We start from the raw sequence: 22,275 nt of genomic DNA, 5'->3' as shown, positions 1-22,275 counted from the left end.
TTACGGATTGGGTTTTGAATTTAAACTTAGAACCAGTGGTTCATGAGTGTAGGGAAATTCTGCACTGTAAATGAGAGAATCCCAGAAGTCCTGCAAACCACAGTCAGAGTGTTGTAATTTTATTTTAAATGTAGTCTTTCTTTAAGACCACTGTGGAAGCCAATGATTAGTTCTAAGGGTTCCTTCCAGTCTGTGAAAATTAGTGACAGAGCTTTAATTATGTGTCTGGCTATTTTATTGATGCTTTTTGTGTTAGCCTTCAGACAAGGTTTGCGCTGACGGCAGATTTTCCTAATGCAGTGCCTAATTGCATAATTTCTGACAGTTAACTAATCTCTAAGATGCTTCAATTAGCTTGGTTTCCGTAATAGGAAATTTAATTAAGATGGAGAGTATACTAGATAGAGGTTTAGGGATCCTTTCTAATTTTAAATAAAAGGTAATATTTCTACAAATCCTTTGAACTATTTTACAATTCTGGGCCAAGGTTGTTGGAGGTTTTTTTTGTTTTGTTTTGTTTTTTTTGTTTTTTTTAAGTGCCTGAAGTTAGGTTCCTATGTCCATACTTAGGCACCTAAATAAGTGACCTGATTTTCAGAATTGCTGAGTCTTCAGCAGTTTCCATTAATATAAATGTAAGCATTACCGATTTTAAAGTAACTTGCATTAAAATTATTATAAGAACACTGTTTTCATGGAGTTTTGTTTAGCCTCATTCTCATTGGCCAGCCAAACATTGGTAGTTTTCTGATTCAATCACAACAGAGTTCTAATCATGTTTTTACTGTACAGGATTTTCAAACTTAGTCTCCTGGAAAAGACTTTGACCTGCCTGTGTTTCCATGAGGAGGAGGTTATCACAATCACATTGTTTCTTTGTTCCTCCAGTTCTGCCTCTTTCCACATGAATGAACACTGTAACCCCCAGTCTTCTTCCTGTCTTGTTACAGCATATAGTGTGGCAAGAAGTTGGTTCAGCAACTGCAATTGTTTTTAGGCCTAATTTTTGCTTCTCAGCTCAAAATGAGTTTAGACCAATGAAAAAAAGGCTTACCAATTACTAGCTCCATACTTCACTGTTCACAGTATGAGCAGCTCCCACTCCCACAGCAGTAGTTCTCAGCAGATCCCTTAATGCAAGCTCCTACAGAAGTACTGTAGACTCAGTGCTGTGGGATTGCAGCATACAGAGTAGTCCATGAGATCTAGCGGCAGACCGCAGAGAAGGAGATACAGATTCAGTGAATGGTATGAGAAACTAGACCTTGGGACTGGTAAAGGATTTCAGACTCCCTCTCTCTTGTATGTCCTACTCTATTAGTTCTAAATGTGCTATCTGGCTGCCTACAGAAGGATGGAGGCCCTACTCTGCCAAATATCATCTCCTCCGATCACCCCTTGAGCAGGAGATTCCCACTTTTTCGATAGACCATTTTTTCTGTGGCATCCAATGTACTTTTTGCCGTGGTCCCCCAGTAGACATCGCAGATATGTAGGCTGTGGTTCTAATGGCTTCGGCCTGTCTCTCCTCTCTTGACCCTTCTCAGAGTGTAAACTAATTCATATTTGGGCCAGGAAAATAGGATTTTTAAAACCTCCCCACACAGTTTCTCAGGAGGACTTAAGATGCCTTATTAAACTCTTAAAAGTTGGATTTTTAAGGACTGCAACATGTCTGTGTGAGTAAAGTCCAAGGAAAAGCTTTACTTCTCCACCTGTTTGTACAGAAACTCATGACTGCCAGTGCTGTTTTGCATTTTTTAAATTGATTCATCTAAAAAAACAATAACAATAACCTCCAAACCATATTAGCTTCTCACCCAGCTTTTCCAGCAAATGGCTTGGTGTTCTCCCCCCAAAAAAGTACATTCTGTATTTATGGTATGGACACATGTCCTTCTCTTGAGTCTAATATTTCCCTCTGTGTCCAAATAAATAGAGAAGTAATGGGTGTTCTTTGAGCTCAAGATGGCTCAGTTTTCAATGGTTGCCCACTGCTATATTTCTCAATCAGCCATTTTTTGGCTTACAGATGTAAAGCTGTGTTTCTCTCCCTAACTCAGTCAAGAAAAGTTTTATGTATTACTTACATCTCAATCAAAAGTGTACTAGACTAGAGGTGGAAAAAAGAGACATGAACTCTGCAACAAAGAGCCTACGATCTAAGTGTATTTTGGCCACTAACACCCTTAATGATCAACAGAGAGTCCTGTGGCACCTTTAAGACTAACAGATGTATTGGAGCATAAGCTTTCGTGGGTGAATGCCCGCTTCGTCAGATGCATGTAATGGAAATTTCCAGGGGCAGGTATAAATATGCTGGCAAGAATCAGTCTGGAGATAACGAGGTTAGTTCAATCAGGGAGGGTGAGGTCCTCTGCTAGCAGTTGAAGTGTGAACACCAAGGGAGGAGAAACTGCTTCTGTAGTTGGCTAGCCATTCACAGTCTTTGTTTAATCCTGATCTGATGGTGTCAAATTTGCAAATGAACTGAAGCTCAGCAGTTTCTCTTTGGAGTCTGGTACTGAAGTTTTTTTGCTGTAAGATGGCTACCTTTACATCTGCTATTGTGTGGCCAGGGAGGTTGAAGTGTTCTCCTACAGGTTTTTGTATATTGCCATTCCTGATATCTGACTTGTGTCCATTTATCCTTTTACGTAGTGACTGTCCAGTTTGGCCAATGTACATAGCAGAGGGGCATTGCTGGCACATGATGGCATATGTAACATTGGTGGACGTGCAGGTGAATGAACCAGTGATGTTGTAGCTGATCTGGTTAGGTCCTGTGATGGTTCCCTCAGACAGAGACCAACACCTACAAGATCTTCACCTAGCATTCTCAAAACTACGATACCCGCACAAGGAAATAAGAAAACAAATCAACAGAGCCAGACATGTACCCGGAAGCCTCCTGCTACAAGACAAGCCCAAGAAAGAAACCAACAGAACTCCACTGGCCATCACCTACATTCCTCAGCTTAAACCTCTCCAACGCATCATCAGTGATCTACAACCCATCCTGGACAATGATCCGTCTCTTTCACAGACCTTGGGAAGCAGGCCAGTCCTCGCCCACAGACAACCTGCCAACCTTAAGCATATTCTCACCAGCAACCACACACCGCACCATAACAACTCTAACTCAGGAACCAATCCATGCAACAATCCTCAATGCCAACTCTGCCTACATATCTACACCAACAACACCATCACAGGACCTAACCAGATCAGCTACCCACGAAAGCTTATGCTCCAATACATCAGTTAGTCTTAAATGTGCCACAGGACTCTCTGCTACTTTTTACAGATCCAGACTAACACGACTACCCCTCTGATACCCTTAATGATGTGACTCAGGTTGGCCTTAGATACTGGCCAACATCCTTAGTAGTTTTGCAGTTGCATGAAGTGCTCTCTGGGTTAAACTTTAAAAATCATAGAAATATAGGGCTGGAAGGGACCTCAAGAGGTCATCTAGTCCAGCCCCCTGCACTGAGGCAGGAGCAAGTTAACCTAGACTATCCATCCCTGACAAGTGTTTGTGCAAATTGTTCTTAAAAACCCTGAATGATGGACATTCCATGACCTCCCTTGGAAACCTGTTCCACAACTAATATACCCTTATATTTAGAAAGATTTTCCTAATATCTAACCTCAATTTCCCTTGCTGCAGATTAATCCCACTACTTCTTGTCCTGTCTTCAGTGGACATGGAAACAATTAATCACCATCTTCTTTATAACAGCCCTTAACATATTTGAATAATGTTATCAGGTCCCCCCTCAGTTTTCTTTTCTCAAGACTAAACTTACCCAGTTTTTTCAACCTTTCCTTACAGGTCAGGTTTTCTAAACCTTTTATCATTTTTGTTGCTCTCCTCTAGACTTTTTCCAGTTTGTCCACATCCTTCCTAAATTGTGATGCCCAAAATTGGACACAGTACTCCAGCTGAGGCCTCACCAGTGCTGAAGTAGAGCAGGACAGTTGCTTCCCATGTCTTACATACGACAATCCTGTTAATACACCCTGGAACAATATTAGCCTTTTTCACAGCTGCATCACTCTGTTGACTTATATTCAGTTTGTGATCCATTATAACTCCCACTTCCTTTTCACCAATACTACAACCTAGCCAGTTATCCCCCATTTTGTTGTTGTGTATTTGATTTTTCCTTCCTAAAAGTGAAGCACTTTGCACTAGAATGTCATATTGTTGATTTCAGACCAATTCTCTAATTTTCAAGGTTGTTTTGAATTCTAATCCTCTCCTCCAAAGTGCATACAACCCCTGCTAGCTTGGTATCATCCAAGTTTTATAAGCATACTCTCTACTCCAATATCCAAGTCATTAATGAAAATATTGAGTAGTATCAGCCCCATGGCTGATGCCTGCGGGACCCACTAGTTATGCCCTCGCAGTTTGACAGTGAACCATTGGTAACTCTTCTTTCAACTATTAGTGACCCACCTTATAGTAATTACATCTAGACCACATTCCCCTACTTTGCTTATGAGAATGTCATGTGGGACTGACAAAAGTCTTACTGTGGGAAGGGGATGTCTTCAGAGCAGAAAATGTCTGTTCCTTCACTTCAAGGCTCCTACATTTCCAAGGGTGTGCTTAATTCTACCCACAGATTTGTCTGTGAAGTCCTCTCTCCATTTACAAGATTTTCAATCTGTGTACCTCAAGTTATCTCAACCACAATGTCTTATCTAAAAGAAGGCATAGTTCTCAGCATTTCATGGTAAAGTACTGGCTGAAGTATTCATTTCAGGAGAACACCCATTCCTTTCATAAACCAGGCAACAAGCTCAGATCTGTCTAGCTGTAATGCTTTCTGACATCCTGGGGTTGGCCCTTACATAATTTGTGGAGTTGGATTGGAAGGGAATTGATTCCTTACACACCCCAGGAACTTTCAACACTCCAAAACAAAACAAAAGTTCTTTTGCTGAAAGCGAGCAGCTATTTTTGCATTCTTTCTCCCTTCCCTTTTCCCTGTGCTCCTGTATTCATTCACTCCCAAACACTTGTGCCCTCCCCCTTAAGAAAAGAGCCAATTATTGATCTACCATTGCCCATGTTTCAAAAGTTAAGGCTATCATTTCTTTTCCCCAAGATCAGCAGGGTCAAAGAGTGAACTGGAATTACTTCATCATAAGGAAGAAGTTGAGGAGAGCTACTCTCTTCTGGATTTAAAATGGTGTAACTATTTTGTGAAACAACAGAAGTTTTGGATGAGATTCCCTCCACCACCCTATTAGCCACTGACTCAGGGGAATCACTTGATGTTTATAGAGTTGAATGGTGCTTATTTACACATCTTTGTTGCTTGAACCCATTAGAAACATTTATTCTTTGCAATGGACAGTTGCTGTTACCAATACCACTTCCTGACCTTTGTTCTTGCCTCAACTACAAGTACATTGGCCAACTGGCTAATATGAATCCGTTCCAAAGAAATGGATATTAAGTATGCTTCAGGGATGCCTTATGTGAGAAGAGCTGCCTGGTCTCGTCTCAGAAAATCTCCCATCTTGGAATTCTAAGATACTCTGCATTGAGAAGTGATTCTTTTACAGGAAATCATTCTAAAGATTGAAATTTACAGAAAATTAGCCAATAATTATTCTGTTACTTTTCCAGTTCATGATTTGACATCCAAAATACACAAAAGTTTTTAAGATGGTTGTACTACTTACAGATTAGTATTTACTTGTTTTGGGGATGTATGCAGTGCAGTACACTTTAAAATGATCTTCTGTTTATAGGAATAAAATTGGTGAAAGTAGATTTTCTAGGCTGGCCTGATAGACTAATGGCAATTAGTGTGTGCACCCCAGGTTAAGAACCACTGATTTAGAGGATACAAGATAAGAGACTGTGATTCTTTGCCTCTGATATGGTGGGAGTAACTAGTGATTCTGAAGCAAACTCTTTGGCCGTTTCTGGAGTAGCATTGATTGGCTCCAAAAGGAAACGTAGCACCTTCCTTGGCTAAACAAAAAGGTATAGAGGGAGGCAAATGTAAGTTAGAAATATCATCTTCTTTGGGGCTCAGAGGGAACTCAAAACCACCTACTACTCAAAAATGGTTTCCATGCACCAAATCAAAAAATATGAATACACTGAAGTTTCCTTAAGCAAATAGTTAAATTGTATGTGTAAATAAACTCAATACAAAATAACATGAAAGATAACATCTGTTACGAATATATTTTCTGTATATTATAATAAAATATTTAATATAACAACCCTCGTAAATAATACCTTCTTACAAAGAGAACTTTAAAGTATACAGATCTCTTGCAGCAAAGTTATCGCTTCAGTAGTTTTTTTATTGTATAATGCAGCAAAATGGTGCTGTAGGAAATCATAATACTGTAAAGCAGTAAAATTAAACTCTGCTCCCGACAACTGGAAAGGGTGAAGTGTTAAAACACAGTTTTATGGGGTGATTAAAATGCTCCATAGTGTTAGAAAGATTTTAATATTCAAGGTTCCAATAAGTAAGCATGATGAAGGTACTGTAGTATGAAGGCATTGGATGATTGTTCTGAAAACTATATTTCATTGATGGCATAATGGACAAAGCAGCACATAAAGGGATATTACTATCCACAACTATTCCTTTAGAGAATAAACCTTAAGACAATTTTTCAACAAGAAATAACCCAAGGTACACAAAAAGTTAGAAATTTGAAGAACATTAATTATTTTGTGCTTTGGCCATCAGTCACCTGATCTGAATCCAGTAGAAGGGGATATCCAACAACAACAAGGAACTGAGGCAGCTTTTTATGGACATATGGAAGGCACTATTTTCTATTTGCAAGTATCATATTGCAAAATAGTCCAAAGAAACTTTTGTGCATGATAAAATCATTTGGTGGACACAATATTTTGGAAGGAGAAAAAAACAATAGATTTTTTTCCCCTAAGACTCTTTGCACACTTTTGAGAGTGACTGAAATCAAGTACCCAATTTCATGACTTGAAAATTCTATTTAAACTATTAATTTTGTCATCCTGATATCCACTACTGCATATTTAAAATATTAACAATACATCAGACAGCAATCACAGTACAACAGCTGTTTTTAATTTTCATCTCACTGTAAGTACATAGGCCACTGTAATTCTACCTTTGAATTACATCACAAAGTCAAAGAATCATATTTTTAGGATAGATTTGTTTTTTTGAAAGTGCAAAAGCATTCCAGTGAAGCGGCAGTTCTTCGAGGGGTTCTGCATATTCCCGTTTATGGGTATAGGGCCAACTGGTGGAGCCTAACAATAGAAGCTTCTGCAGTGCCCATTAGAGTACATGTGCACCACCCTTGTACTCTCCCTCAGTGTTTCTGAATGTTCTGAGGGCAAGTCTGTGCCCTCTACCGCCTAAATTCTTTTCAACTGTTGCACCAGGGTTCTTCTCCATTTATAGTGCATTGATAGTTTATAATGGTTGTTCTTAACACAGTTTTTGGTATAAAGATAGTCTTAAACATAGTAATAAGCATAAATAGTTTAATGTAGTTTGTGAGGTTGGTGCCATGTGATGGTAGTACCACAAAAGAAGCCAGGCTTTAAAAGATGTTTCATGACCAATGGTCTTCCTGGCATTGGACGAAAACATTAGGTGTTTTAAGTGCCTGGGACAAGGCCACTCTCCTTCTGGATGTTCTGTTTGCTGGACTTTCATGCCCAGAACACACAAAGCCAGGCAGAACAGACCTCTGTGCTTTTGCTTAAAGAAGTTCTTGCCACTAAGCTATCCAGATCTGGAGGGTCATCGGATACGAAGACTAAGTGTTTCTAATCTGGTGGCTTTCTCCAGCAAGGTTAAATTGTCTAAGGCTTCCCAGTCATTGGTATCTTTGCCAGTGCCAGCTCTCAGTCCTTCAGAAAATGCTGTCAAGGCTCTGAAGGCACCATTGGTAGAAAAGGGCTGACTGCTTAGGAACCTAGACCCATTTCGGTTCCAACTGTATTGGTTCAAAAGAAGCAGCTGAGGGAGAAGGCGGTCACTGTTAGCAGTGCCAGATCCTGTATGAAAGACTTATTGGATCCATCCATTTCTGCCATAGCTTCTATGGTTCCAACTTCGAAATCCAAATTGGGCTCCGCTTCAAAGTCTGGTGCCTTTCAGGCCTGTGATGCCAGTTCCATCCTCCACTCCTGTTCAGGGACAGTCCTTAGATCCAAAGAGGATGTTAACAATGGTGGCTGAGGTGCATCTTCCTGCATCTGTGCATTCCTCAGATCCAACTGACAGGAAGTTTGTAATGAGGAAGAGGCAATCTTCTTCAGTTCTGTGGTCTACTTCTTCACTGCAAAGAGGAGAGGAGCAGAGAAGATGGTTAGTTTTTCTCCTGGAACCATCTATGCCGCTGCCTCCTCCTCCAATTCCAACAGGATCTTCAGGTAGATCTTTCTCACCTTATGTCTGTCTTCACCCTGTGGTTACGTAGCTGTGTCTGGTGTGATACATAGCAGATCTCAGGTCACATCCCATTTTAGAGGAGGCTAGAGGAAGGAAACTTGTTTTGTCCCAGGTTATGCCTCATTATGCTTTTGCTTCTCTTCCTGTGGAAATGTTTCCAGATTCTAGCTACTAAAGAGACCTTTTGGGTTCCACCACAAGAATTTTTGGGTTATCCTCCTTATAGATAGAGAGGTGATGTTTCATCCAATAAGGATCTGGTGGCTTAACAGTCTTTGGATCTATTTCCTCCAGATCCATCAGCAGCTCAGGTAGTCGTACCTGATATGCTTTCTGAAGAAGAGGATGAGGAGATACAAATGGATACTGACTTTAATCCTGATTTGTCACCAGATGAGCATGTTAGGTGTAGCTTCTGCTTCTTCCCCTTCTGAGGATGCTTTGCAATTCTATGACCTCATAGATCACATGGTAGCCACATTAAACTTACTTTTGGTGACTGCAGACGCAGCCTCCCATCCATTTGATTTTCTTGGGGCTACCTCCACCAATAGGCTGTCACTTCCTATCCTGGATGGTTTTTTTGCAGCCTCCTAATACTGTTAGGCTGACAGGAAGCAGGAGTTGACCAATTTCCAAGAAAGCAGACAAACTGTATCAGCTTCTCCATGAAGGGTTTTCTTTCTTTTATATGCATGCTGTGCCAAATTTGTTGGTTGTGGCTGCTTCCAGTAATAAGCTTAGGTCTGGCCAAACTCACTCCACTCCTGCTGATAGAGAAAAGAGAAATATTGATGCACTCTGAATCAGTGACTTGTCCTCTTTGTTATTTACTACTCTCCCAGTTTTTATGTCCTCTGCAAACCTTATCAGTGATGATTTTGTGTGTTCTACCAGCTCATTGATAAAGATGTTAAACAGCATAGGGCCAAGAACTGACCCCACTGGAAATAGACCCGCTCGATGACAATTCACCATTTACGTTTTTTGAATTCATTTAATGTGTGCCATGCTAATTTTATATTCTAGTTTCTTAATCAAAATGTCATACGGTACCAAGTCAAACCCCTTAAAGACGTCTAAGTGTATTTTGTCAACATATTACCTTTATTAACCAAACTTGTAATCTCATCAAAAAAAGATACCAAGTTAGTTTGACAGGATCTATTTTCCATAAATCCATGTTGACTTGCATTAATTACATTACCCTCCTTTAATTCGTTATTAATCAAGTCCCATATCAGCTGCTGCATTATTTTGCTCAGGATCAATGTCAGGCTCACAGGTCTATAACTACCTGTGTCATCCCATTTCTCTTTTTACAAATTGGCACAGCAATAGTTTTCTTCCAGTCTTCTGGAACTTCCTCAGTGCTCCAAGACATGTTGAAAATCAATATTAACGGCCCAGCAAGCTCCTTAGCCAGCTTTTTGAAACTCTTGGATGCAAATTGTCTGGACTTGCTGATTTTAAAATGTTTAACTTTAGTAACTTCTGTTTAACATCCTCCTGAGACGTTAGTAGAATGCTGTTTTTGACCTAGAATGCCATGCCCCCTCCCTTTCCCCCACTCAGTCATTCCTAAATAGCTTATACTCATTGATTTTAACATTCCACTCGTGCAAATCATCCCACCAGCTTTCAGTAATATGACTAAATCAACTTTATGGTCATAAATGAGAACTTCCAGTTCCTCATGTTTGTTGCCCAGGCTCCTAGTATTAATGTACAAGCAAATTAAGAATTTCTTCTCTTTGTGTCCTTTGGTTCCTTGATTAATTTTGTTCTCAGCATCTCAAAATAGAGTGGCTAATTACCAGGCAGTGATGGCCCATTATGAATTCTATCTGTGCGAAAGGATGATTTTCTTTGTTCAAGATTAAAAAAAGGCTTGTCTAATGCCATTTTGACAGAAGGACAGAACATGGCAAAGCATGTCTTTAAAGCACTGTTTGATGCATTACTCTCTTCCGGCAGAGCATTGGTGTCTGTAGTTACCTTGAGGAGGCATGCTTGGCTCGATTCCTCTTCTCTGGCAGCAGACACTAGAATTAAAGTGGAAGATGTCCCCTTCAAAGGGAATTGTCTTTTCTGCAATAAGACTAATGTAATGTTGTTTAAAGGACTCTAGAGCCACTGCTCGTTTTCTAGGTCTTTAGCCCTCAATCAGAAGACCTTCTGCTTCTTTTTTTCAATATCAGTAGAAATATTACTCTCCGTCATCTGTTTATTTTTCTACAAATCTGATGTCGGCAACTGCACCAGCAACCTCCATCTTTATTTGAGACCAAGCATAAAATGAGGCCTTTCAGATGTAGACATATGAGGCAATCTGTTCCCTCTTCATCTTCCTTTAACACCAGATCTCACATTTGATGTGAGGATTGACAGTCATGGTCCTATGAGCAAGTATCCATCTCTTCTTTTATTTGGGGACAGGCTAGCCCAATTCATCAGCAGTTCATCAGAGGCTGATTACATAGAATGTATGGGTACTAAAATTACAGACAGAGGCTGTGCTATGCAGTTTGCATGGCTGTCCCTATCCTTCCCTTTTCAGGTAACCTTCTCACAAAGTTATTCTACATATGGAAGTTCAAAAGCTGCTCCGGACAGGAGCTGTTAAAGAGGTAACCAAACATCTGTGGGGTCAGGGTTACATTCAAGATATTTCCTGGTGTCGAAAAAAAAAGGTGGGGGTTTCTGTCTAATTTTAGATTTAAGTAAATGATCCTCCCGGACATTCCGATTACGTATGTTAAACCTGGCCTCCATAACTCCTTCATTTACAATTATGGATTGGTTTGTCACTCTCTGTTTAAAGGATGCTTATTTTCATCTGTGTCCAACACAGTCATTGACAATACCTGCATTTCATGGTGTTGGGATGCCATTTCCAATACAAAGTGCTACTACTTGGCCTCTCCACAGCACCAAGAATCTTTTCAAAGTGCCTTTTCATGGTAGTGGTACATCGAAGAAAACAGGGTATTTTTGTTTACCCATATTTGGATGATTGGTGGCTAAAAGCTGCTACATCACATTTACAATCTCCCTCTTTTCGCATCTGGGTCTGCTTCTCAGTGTCATCCTATCATATCTCTGTCCAACTCAGAGAATTCTTTTTATAGGTTCTAAACTGGAGACAGTAGCAGGGAAGGCTTTTCTTCCAGAGGACAGGTTTCTACAAATAGAACAAGTGGTTTTCCAAATTTGAGCCTGCCAATCCTACAAAGTGATTGCCTTCCAAAGTCTTATGGATTCTGAATTCACTGAATTTGTAAAAAGACAAATCATGTTATTTGAGGTGTTCTGTTCAGTCCCCCTTCCATCGATCAGCACAATGTCAGATGCATCCAACAGTGGATTGGGAGCCCATTTTGAGGCTGGATTACAATCCAGAGTCACTGGTATTTTCATGAAAAGAGCTTGTTCATAACGTGTTGGTATTAAGAACTATTCGTTTGGCCTTCATATCTTTCCTTCATATAAAAGAAAAGGTTGTTCATGTATCAACAGACAATACAATCAACAGACAATACATGAACAAACCAGAGGAGTCCTCATTCTTTCCAATTATGTTGTGAAACAGTCAAATTATGGGATTTATGCATGCTTTGAGATCTATCTGGTTGTCCTGAATTTAGGAGGGGAAAGCAATGTGCTAGCAGATTGTCAGCAGGAACAGTTCTCAAATTCATGAGTGGTCCCCAAAGGATTGAGTAACATGAGACATCTTTTCCTGTTGGGATCGGCCTGATGTAGACCTGTTTGCTACAAGGATCAATAAAAAGTTTCCTCTCCTCTGTTCAAGAGCAGAGAGGGAGAGTCCTTCTACACAGGGTAAGAGTATGCCCTTCCCCCCTTTCCATTGATTCAGAAAATGGTGCAGAGGAAACGTCAGGACAGGGCAAAAATGATATTTGATTGCCACAACTTAGCCGAGACAGCAGTAGGATAAGCTTTTTCTTGAGCAACTCAGCCGATCTGACTGACAGAATATGGCAACAGACTCTCAGTCGCTGGCTGCAGGAACGGTGTGAGTGTTCCTTGAAACAGACAGTGATGGATAGACTATCACAGACACATTCTTGCTGAACTGGAGCAAGGGATTCTTTGATGCCTTTCCAACAATTCCAATGGTAATAAAAAGATACAAGATGTTCTCCAAAATCATACTAGTTCCCCTAGTTGAGCTAGACAGTATTGGTACATGAAGTTCCTTGGTCTTCAACATTCATCATCAAACCTGCTATCACAGGAAGACTATTTTCTCTATTTTACCAACCTGGAGTTACTTCATCTCCATTGCTTTGATCATAAGACATTGACTACTTCTGATGTGGAATGCTCTGTGGAAATAGAGGAGGCTCTGCTACATTCTCTAAAGCCATCTGTGTTGAATTGTTCATCTCAGAAGATGTTTTCTCAAAGGTAATCAGATAATGTGTCCATGACCCATGCCCATATAATTGATTTTGAAATATTTATTGTACTTGGTGTTTGTCTTCCCTTGTATTGTATTCTATCAAGGTACATCTATCTATAATCTTACTATATTATCTCCCAGTGGATGTTTCTATTGATTTCAGTCATCAAAAGATTCCTGAAAGGGTCTGGTGTTTTCCCATCAGAGTTGAGAACCTATTCCATCAAGGAACCTTAGTGTTGTGCTGACAAGATTGTACAGTTGGAGATCTTATGACAGTGTTCTTTATTCCACTTGACACTAAAAGCACCATTTTATTCACAATTACATCTACAAGAGAGTTACCCTGTATTTTTATCTCAAATTTATTCCAAATCTGATGTCTCAATTTCATCTGAATCAGATCATCAGTCTCCCAAGTATCTTTTCAAAGCTTCTTTCTTACCTGGGGGAACTAGGCTTGTATACCTTCTATGGCAAGAGAGGTCTTTGAGTTATTTGGGTAAAATTGAGGCCTTTAGAATGTCAACAATTTTTTAACTTCGGGGGATCAATGTGAAGGGAATGTCATTTCCAGTCAGCATCTGTTTAAATGGATTAGGCTTTGCATTGAGTCATGTTGTAAATTATCTAAGGTGTCAGTTCTTTACAGTTCTAGATTTCACTCTACCATGCATAAACGAATATCACGGGGGTACCTCTATATTCTTTTCATTATAAACATCTGGAAGGGTCCTGCCTGGACTTCTGTATAAACCTTCATACAACACTGTTCTCTCAATTTGGGATCTAGGTCTGATGCTGGTTTTGGGAGGACAGTTCTACAATTCTTGTTTAATTAGATCTCTGCCCTCCTTCATGGGGTTATGCCATTCACTAAATTCCCACAAGTGGGACTATGCAGAGGCTACTTCGAGAAGTACAAATGGTTACTTACGTTAGTAACTCTGGTTCTTAAGGGTGTTGTTTCTGCATAATTGCACTGCCTGTCAGCCTCTCTCTTCTTCAGAATTATATTCTTACAGGATTCTTGAGTTTAGGGGAAAGAACTAAGGCAACTGGATTTGCATAGCCTTTTTATAACCTTGGGTCCAAAGTTTGTTGCCACAAAAGGTCCCGAACTGACACTGCTTTCTTGAAGGTCTGTGGCTCCAGACATACCACAGGTGTGAATATGCAGAGGCAGCACCCTTGAAGAACCACAGTTACTTTGTGGTAAGTAGCCATTTTTATTCAACATGCTAGTCTCTTAAAAGTGCAAAATAGGTTGCCACCAAGATCTCAAACTTAAATCCAAAGTAACTACATAAATCTTAGATCTTAGATTTATGTTGCCTCTCAGATAGAATTGGTGTGTATTGAGTAAATTAAGATTTTATAGTTCCATGGTTTACATCTTGTTGCATGAATTTAGATTTCAGTTGATAGTGTTGTTCACATTTATAATTATTAATGTATTTCTTTCAGGTTCTGAATTGTGTTCTTTAAATTTTAACATTACTTTTCTATTATATTTTTCAGGAGTATGATGATGGATATGGCACTGCTTATGATGAGCAAGGCTACGACTCCTATGACAACAGCTATAGCACCCAGGCACAAAGGTAAGTATCAAGTCCCACTGTATTTATAGCAGAAAACTCCTACAATCAAGTAGCTAATTTTACTTTCAGTACCGATGAATTCCTTTTATATCTAATCTTAAACAGCATAAATATTATGCAAAAGGATTGTTAGCAACAATCTGCAGTCGTATATACTTCTCTGCTATCAGGTATGTATAAAAGACAAATTGCCACCAAAAGGGGTTGAAAGGAACCCAGTAAACAAGGAGAAGAGGTATTGAAAGAATGGCAGATTTTACTAGATGACATTATTCAGAAACTTGGTTGACAGTGGCATTCTAAAGTGCCTGAACTGTATGTATTTGAAAGAAAAGGAATTTTCACTCACTTTTTAGCTTGTTGGAACTTGACTTCGAAAAATTTCAAGAATCAAAGGATAACGTGTAACTTGTTCAGTACAAATAGATTTTGATAAAAGAATTTTAGGGGACTTTATATTTGATTGATTTGGTTTATTTGGTTGAGCTCATTTTGCTGACCATGCTGAGTATGCAGATATTCTGGTTTTATGTTCCTGCATTCATTATCCATGGTTATTCACTTTAAAAGATTTCTCTTACTATTTTTCTCCTGGGTAAGATGCCCTTTACAATATCTCTAAGGATAGGGAGTGTGCTGCTCAAATTGACAATATATCTCATCCACTAGTAAACAAGTTAAAGACAACTTTTACTTAAACGCATTGTAGCTTTGCAGCAAAATCTGAAAAACTAAAGAACCCTGATTTCACAACACGGTTGAGGAGGAAAAACACTTTCCCAGCTGGCAACTGAGGAATATTTTGCCATTCTGTTTGTCAGGAATGATTTAAGTCTTTGTGAGGGAAGAAAGCTCTCAAAACCAGGCAAACTGCTCAAAGTGAAAAATCAATGGAAAGTTTTAATTTCACTGTTTTCATTGAGATTGTTTTTTTATGACGTTTTTGACAACCAGAAAAGAGTAGTCTTTATTCATGGTGTCTCCCACCTGAAAAGGTTTTGTAAATTTCTAAAAACTGATGTGCACACCAGAAGCATTAAGAACTCTGGAGGACGTGTGTACCTTGCATACTACCTTTAGAAAATAGCAGCAGTTAACATGATTTTTTTAGTAAAGATACTGTTCAAAAAAGTCTTAGAATTTTTACTTTTAATATTGGCAGTTCTATTTTGCTTTGTTGCTTTTAATGTTAGTAATAGGTTTTATTTGCTGTTGCAGGCTATGCTTCCAGATAGCACAATGAAAATACTGGACTAGACTAAAACTTAAAAATGATTATTTGAATTTGTTTTTCCTTTTTGTCAGGTTTTAAACAAGACCTGTTATGAACTTTTTTTTTTATCTTTTACAAATTTTGGTGGTCCTCTGAATGGTGATGAGCAAAAATAGTTCCAGTTATGTTCACTGGACTCCAAATTTGATAAACTTTTTAAAAGAATGACTTATTCACTTGCTTATTTTGCTGTTTTTATAAACAATAGGGGTAGTTCATGGTGAAAGGGAAGGGGGTATGAATTTGCTCAATGAAATATTGCTCACACAATTCCGGCTCACATTTTTTGCAAAGATATTTCAGAATTGCATTAGCAGGCTAAAACTAATAGCTTTAACCAAACCATCTGAGCAACACAGAACAATTTTTAATCTGATGATCAAAGAGTAGCACATATTGTAATGTCATTTGTAACTACTGAGAGATGCTTGTAACACTGGAATATATCTAAATGTCTTTGGTGTTACACAAATTATGTGAAACAAAAGAGAATTGTGATGCTATAGTATCTTAATTTTTTTTATACTTTCCCTCATTATAAGGGGGAAAAAACTTGATGTATTTGAATGAAGAAGAGGTCCACATGTTTAAAATGGGTCACTTTTTGATTAACATGTAAAAGCAAGTTTTGCTTGTTTTAAGTACCCCTAAAATAATGTTAAAGCAAATATTAGGTTAATCGGCCTCTTTAAACTCAGTCAACAGTTAGGGCTACATTTTCCTTTTTTCTAGTACTGTGGGTACGTGGAATGCTTAAAAAGTTCATACTGATTTAAAAATATTGCAGATTTCAGAGATATTCTGTGTACTTAAAATGAGGAATGCCACTAGAACTGGAAATATCTCTAGAAACAGACTAAAGTTTTGAAGTGTACTCCACTGTATGTGTACTTCTACTACTCAAGGGAAATTACAGATGCTTCATCTATTTGCTGTTGTTCAGTCTTAGAATTACTGATTTGCAAAATAATGATTTTTTTTAGCGTATTTGTTGTACATCTCAGAGTAGTGGTATTTTTGGTATTCTAGGCTGAGTCCGATAGTTTTCTTATGTGAATCAAAATAGTACAGTGCTAGTTAAAGAGAATGTTCTTGCAGTGGAATGAATAGCTCACTGTCCCACCCAAGTACATCTCAAATGTGAAGTGTAGTAGTAAATTTTTGTAGTTTGTTCTCCATTTTGGGGCATCCAGTACAACTGGATAGAGCTCTCCTCTAGCACGGCACCATATGATACTTTCACATCCTCCTTACTGTCTCCCCAGGATATCTGTAGCTGATAGCGGTTGAAGGGAATGATATGACATTCAGATACCATGGTCTAAATATTGTGGGTGGATGGGTACTTGAATCTTCACTTGCCTTCATGAAAAGCTGCTCTTCCTCTCTATACAACCTAACCTCCCCTTTTCTCCAGCAACCAATATTGTAATATAGTAGCCAACCTCCAACTAGGAGACTGAAAGTGATGCCCATTTTAAGTTTTATTAATGGCATTTTGTTTGGTATTCAGATGTCATCACTGAGAATCACTTTTGCATGACTCCTGGTACCTATCAACCTTGGGTTTTATTTAAAAACCTTTCACTCTAATACCAGAGAGGAGAAGACTAAATTTGAGATTTCTCTCCAATTCTTACACATGGTATTGTCCCAGCAAGCAAGTACAATATCTGTGGGGAATGTTTCCATTTTGAATACTAAAATGTTGCATCGTCTACAAATAATTTGTTCATAGAGTAAATCCACAAATAGAGTGCATTTTGGTGGGCTTTCAAAGGAACTATCTTTGGCAGTTATGATAGTCTTCAAATAGATAACTCTGAAGTGTGCTGGTTTTAGCCAGCCAGCTCCAATGACTTCTGTGGGAGACGTGATTAAATTCCCATGCAGCACTTAACATTTAGGGGATAATATTAGATAGAAATTACACCCATACAAATTAGTAAGTCTAATTGAACAAATAATGCTAAAGCAGTCCAGTCATAGTAAGAAAGATAAAATGAGTTTGTGAAACATTATTGCTTAGCTTTTGAAAATTGAGAATAGTAAACATTTGTGAAATTGTCAGTCAGCCAGCTCCACCTAAAAACCAGAGTATAATGGAAACTGTCAAAAGCTATGAACGCTCATGGTAGATTTTCAATGCCAAGCTAAGGAAAGCAAAAAGACTAAAATTAATGTTGCCATATGCCATGCAATATAGCTTTTCTGCAGGCAGCTTTTGCATTATGCATTCAGTAATTTCTTCATGAAAGCTGCACTACATAGATACATAATAATTTAACATATACTGCTGTATATAGCACAAATGATCTGTTTAAATATAAATTGAACTGCAGAAGTTAAATACTGCTAAAACAATAACCCCCCATATTATTGTATTCATTTGTTCTTGGCACACAAGTGCCTTTTTTACCAACTTCACTCGTGTGTGTGTGTGTGTATATATATGATATTTATGAAACAAAGTTGAATTACAAATAATACTTCTCAAAACCACACATCAGGCAATAATCTTTTACTTGGATTTATGGTCAAAAGAAGTTGCTGTTTTAATGGCCTAATGTTAATACTAGAACATTTTATCATGAAAATCCACAGATTAGAATATAATAGAGGAAAAAGGAGAATTTTAACAGGGAATTATTTCAGATCTGTAGACCAGAGTTTAAACATGTTCACTCTGAAGACACATTACATTAAAATATTAAATCTCTAAAACACTACAGAAAAAATTAGGCCAATGGCCTTTATGCCTTGGAAGCTTCATACATGATCTACACAAGTGTTTGCGAAGACAATAATAGGGCAAAGGCAAACTACTGGTAATAAATCAATTGCCACTGTCAGCTCACTATTTAATGTTCTCTAGAATACATAAGATTTATCACTGAGGAATTGTAGAATAATGGTAGTATATGGAAACAAAGTCCACTAGGGAGATGTACTACATCATTCAGATTTAGCGCTGCCATCTGCTTAATAGCATTGAGATGACTACAGAGGTACTTATGATCAACCATTCATAGCAGTGACAGATGCTGCAGAGAATTAACATGCCTGAGAATGAAGTTTGTTACTAAAATTCAGATTATGTGACAAGATTGCTGAAAAAGGATATGTTTGTTACCTGTCCAACAGCACTAAAGGTTTAGTATCTACTTTAAAGTTTTCTGTCAGGAGAGAATGATTAATGCTTGCAAACAAAACAAAATGCTTAATTTTTCTCAGATTTCAAAGCTTTTAAAAATTTATAGAACTATTTCAATTTTCCCCACGTCTCCTAGAAACTTCAAAAAAAAAAGTATTTCTAGAATCGTTTGTTGATATATGTGATATGGATACAGTGATTTTTTTCCTCTTGGGTGCTATATCCATAGTATTCCAACCAGTGATGGAAGTTTGTCAAGAAAAGAGTTAATAATTTAAACTGTGAAAGCCATGGAGAGTAAACTAGTTTGCATAAACCTACATGCCATATGGTTTTCTCATAGAATCATAGCATTGGAAGGGATCTTGAGAGGTCATCTAGTCCAGTCCCCTGCACTCATGGCAAGACTAAGTATTATCTAGACCATCCCTGACAGGTGTTTGTCTAACATGCTCTTAAAAATCTCCAATGATGGAGATTCTACAACTTCCCTAAGCAATTTATTCCAGTGCTTAACTCCCTGGACAGTTAGGAAGTTTTTCCTAATGTCCAGCCGAAACCTCCCTTGCTTCAATTGAAGCCCATTGCTTCTTGTGTTATCCTCAGTGGTTAAGAACAATTTTTCTCTGTCCTTGTAACAACCTTTTATGTACCTGAAAACTGTTATGTCCCCTGTGTCTTCTCTTTTCCAGACTAAACAAACCCAATTTTTTCAATCTTCCCTCATAGGTCATGTTTTCTAGACTTTTAATTGTTTTTGTTGCTCAACTCTGGACTTTTTCCAATTTGCCCACATCTTTCCTGAAATGTGGTGCCCAGAACTGGACACAATACTCCAGTTACAGAGGGTCCTGTGGCACCTTTAAGACTAACAGAAGTATTGGGAGCATAAGCTTTCGTGGGTAAGAACCTCACTTCTTCAGATGCAGTCTTGCCCACGAAAGCTTATGCTCCCAATACTTCTGTTAGTCTTAAAGGTGCCACAGGACCCTCTGTTCCTTTTTACAGATTCAGACTAACATGGCTACCCCTCTGATACAATACTCCAGTTGAGGCCTAATCAGCGCGGAGTAGAACGGAAGAATTACTTCTAGTGTCTTGCTTACAACACTCCTGCTAATACATCACAGAATGATGTTCGCTTTTTTTGCAACAGTGTTACACTGTTGACTCATATTTAGCTTGTGATTCACTATGACCCCCCAGATCCCTTTCCGCAGTACTCCTTCCTAGGCAGTCATTTCCCATTTTATATGTGTGCAACTGATTGTTCCTTCCTAAGTGGAGTACTTGCATTTGTACTTAATGAATTTCATCCTATTTACTTCAGACCATTTCTCCAGTTCGTCCAGATCCTTTTGAACTATGCAAGTGCATGCAGGCACTGAAACATTTAGAAAATACAACTAAAATGTATTCAACGAGAAGAAATGTTAATTTACTTTTAAATTTCAAATCCTTGGATTTTGTTGTCTTAAAAGGACATAAGATGGCCAGGCATGATATTTTACCAGTTTTACAAATTTTATAAATGTAGTAGATCTTAGATCCTAGATTCCCAGTAAATGTTAATGTCTTCAAATCAGTCCTTCAAGCCACAAGGACATTTTTAAGAAAGAATGTATCATATTTTGTCTTTCACCATAATGCTTTATTTCATTCTGATGGTAGATACTACACAGATAGCAGCTACTGCTGTGTCTATACAGCATTGCATTTTGGAGAATGGACCAAACTTCATGATTTTTTTTCTTTAGATTTAGCAACTTGAAGGATCAGTTTGAAAAATAAAAAGTAACATCATCTTTAAAACAACGTAAACTAAAAAAAAATTCTGGGCCTCAGCACTTGACAGTCTCTATTGGAACGAAAGTTGTTTATAGACAAAGCAGTGTATAGTAATAATTGCTTTACCAATTAATAAAGTTATTTGCGATGCAGTATTTTACTCAATATTTGATTGTGCTTTAAATATATTTCTCAGTCTTAGAATAAGGTTAAGGAGAAAAATAAAATTAGGTAGCTGTTCATACACAACACCTTTTCTGCCATACAATTGCACCATTGCTGGAGCTGCAAAAACTATACTTAAGCTAGATGTTGAAATAAAAGGGGTAGTGTCAGCCCCAAATTTAATTGTTGGCTCAGTCTAGTTCTGTCAATGTTCTGCATTATGTTTGCGCTTGCGGGAGAGTACTCAGTTCCTCATCTGCAAAAATGGGGATGATAGCACTTCGTTACCTCACAGGACTTTTGCAGGATAATATACTAAAGATTGTGGGTTGCTCACATATTTGTAAGTGCCTAAGAGGATATGTCTTGTCTAGCAGGTGGTATGAGAATCTAAGCTGAGTAGCCACACTAAAATGTGATGCCACGCTTTAGGAAAGTGGTTCTAAAACTGTGGTCTTCCTGTGTACTTGTTATTGGAGAATTGTCTTATCATGTGCTACTGTTGTCCTTATTTCCAGCTGCTTCTACAGCTGCCAAAAGTGTTCATTGCAAATAAAAGCTTGGAGGCCTACAACAGCAGTTAAAAACAAGGAGTGGAGCCAGTCCCAACTGATTCTGTAAGCTGTAAGGGGCTACTGCTATGTAATAGGCAAGGAAATGTGACCTACTCTTGGGGACTGGAGCCACCAGTGGTATTGGAGCTGCCAGTCACCAAGGAACAACCAGGGGAACAGGTGAAAATGGAATTTCACGCATTGCCTTGCTGCCTAGGAGAGATTGGAACAAAGCAGTAGGAAAGTATGTGCAAGAGGAGAAAGGGGCATTAGTTGGCAGAGAAATGTACAGCTGTGAGGAGGAGAGAAAGAAATAGAAGAGATGGTAGGATTAGATGACATGAAGAAAAGTAGTGAATACAGTGTCAAAATAATTAAAAGCAACTAAAAATTAATGGGAAAAGTGAGTTGACAACGTTTGCAAATGATACAAAATTACTCAAGGTAGTTAAGTTCAAAGCTAAATGTGAAGAGTTACAAAGGGATCTCACTGGGTGATGGGGCAACAAAATGGCAGCTAAAATTCAGTGTTGATAAGTGCAAGTAATACACATTGGAAAACATAATCCCAACTATACATACAAAATGATGGGGCCTACTTGGCTGTTACCACTTAAGAAAGAGATCTTGGAGTCATTGTGGATAGATCTTTGAAAACATCCACTTAATGTGCAGCAGCAGTCAAAAAACAAACACACACACACACAAAACCCTAACAGAATGTTAGGAAATATTAGGAAAGGGTTAGAAAATAGACAAAAAATATCATAATTCCACTATACAAATCCATGGTATGCCCACGTCTTGAATACTGCACACAGTTTTGGTCGCCCCATCTCAAGAAAGATATATTAGAAGTAG

At 38.4% G+C, this 22,275-nt stretch overlaps 1 protein-coding gene across 2 annotated transcripts in view; it reads left to right on the top strand.

The window, feature by feature from the left end:
• KHDRBS3 (KH RNA binding domain containing, signal transduction associated 3) overlaps positions 1-22,275 on the top strand; it is a 208,936-nt gene that overhangs the window by 153,918 nt on the left and 32,743 nt on the right. For both annotated transcript variants that reach the window (XR_008444117.1, XM_054021074.1), the window contains exon 7: positions 14,398-14,480. Coding sequence is in view for 1 of the 2 variants with exons in the window: in XM_054021074.1 (XP_053877049.1) it covers positions 14,398-14,480 (83 nt within the window). In the remaining variant the exon portion in view is untranslated. The remainder of the gene's footprint in view (positions 1-14,397; positions 14,481-22,275) is intronic.

This window comes from Malaclemys terrapin, chromosome 2 (genome assembly GCF_027887155.1).
Source record: "Malaclemys terrapin pileata isolate rMalTer1 chromosome 2, rMalTer1.hap1, whole genome shotgun sequence".
Classification (NCBI taxonomy): Eukaryota; Metazoa; Chordata; order Testudines; family Emydidae; genus Malaclemys; species Malaclemys terrapin.
This window is presented reverse-complemented; position numbering and strand designations above follow the sequence as displayed.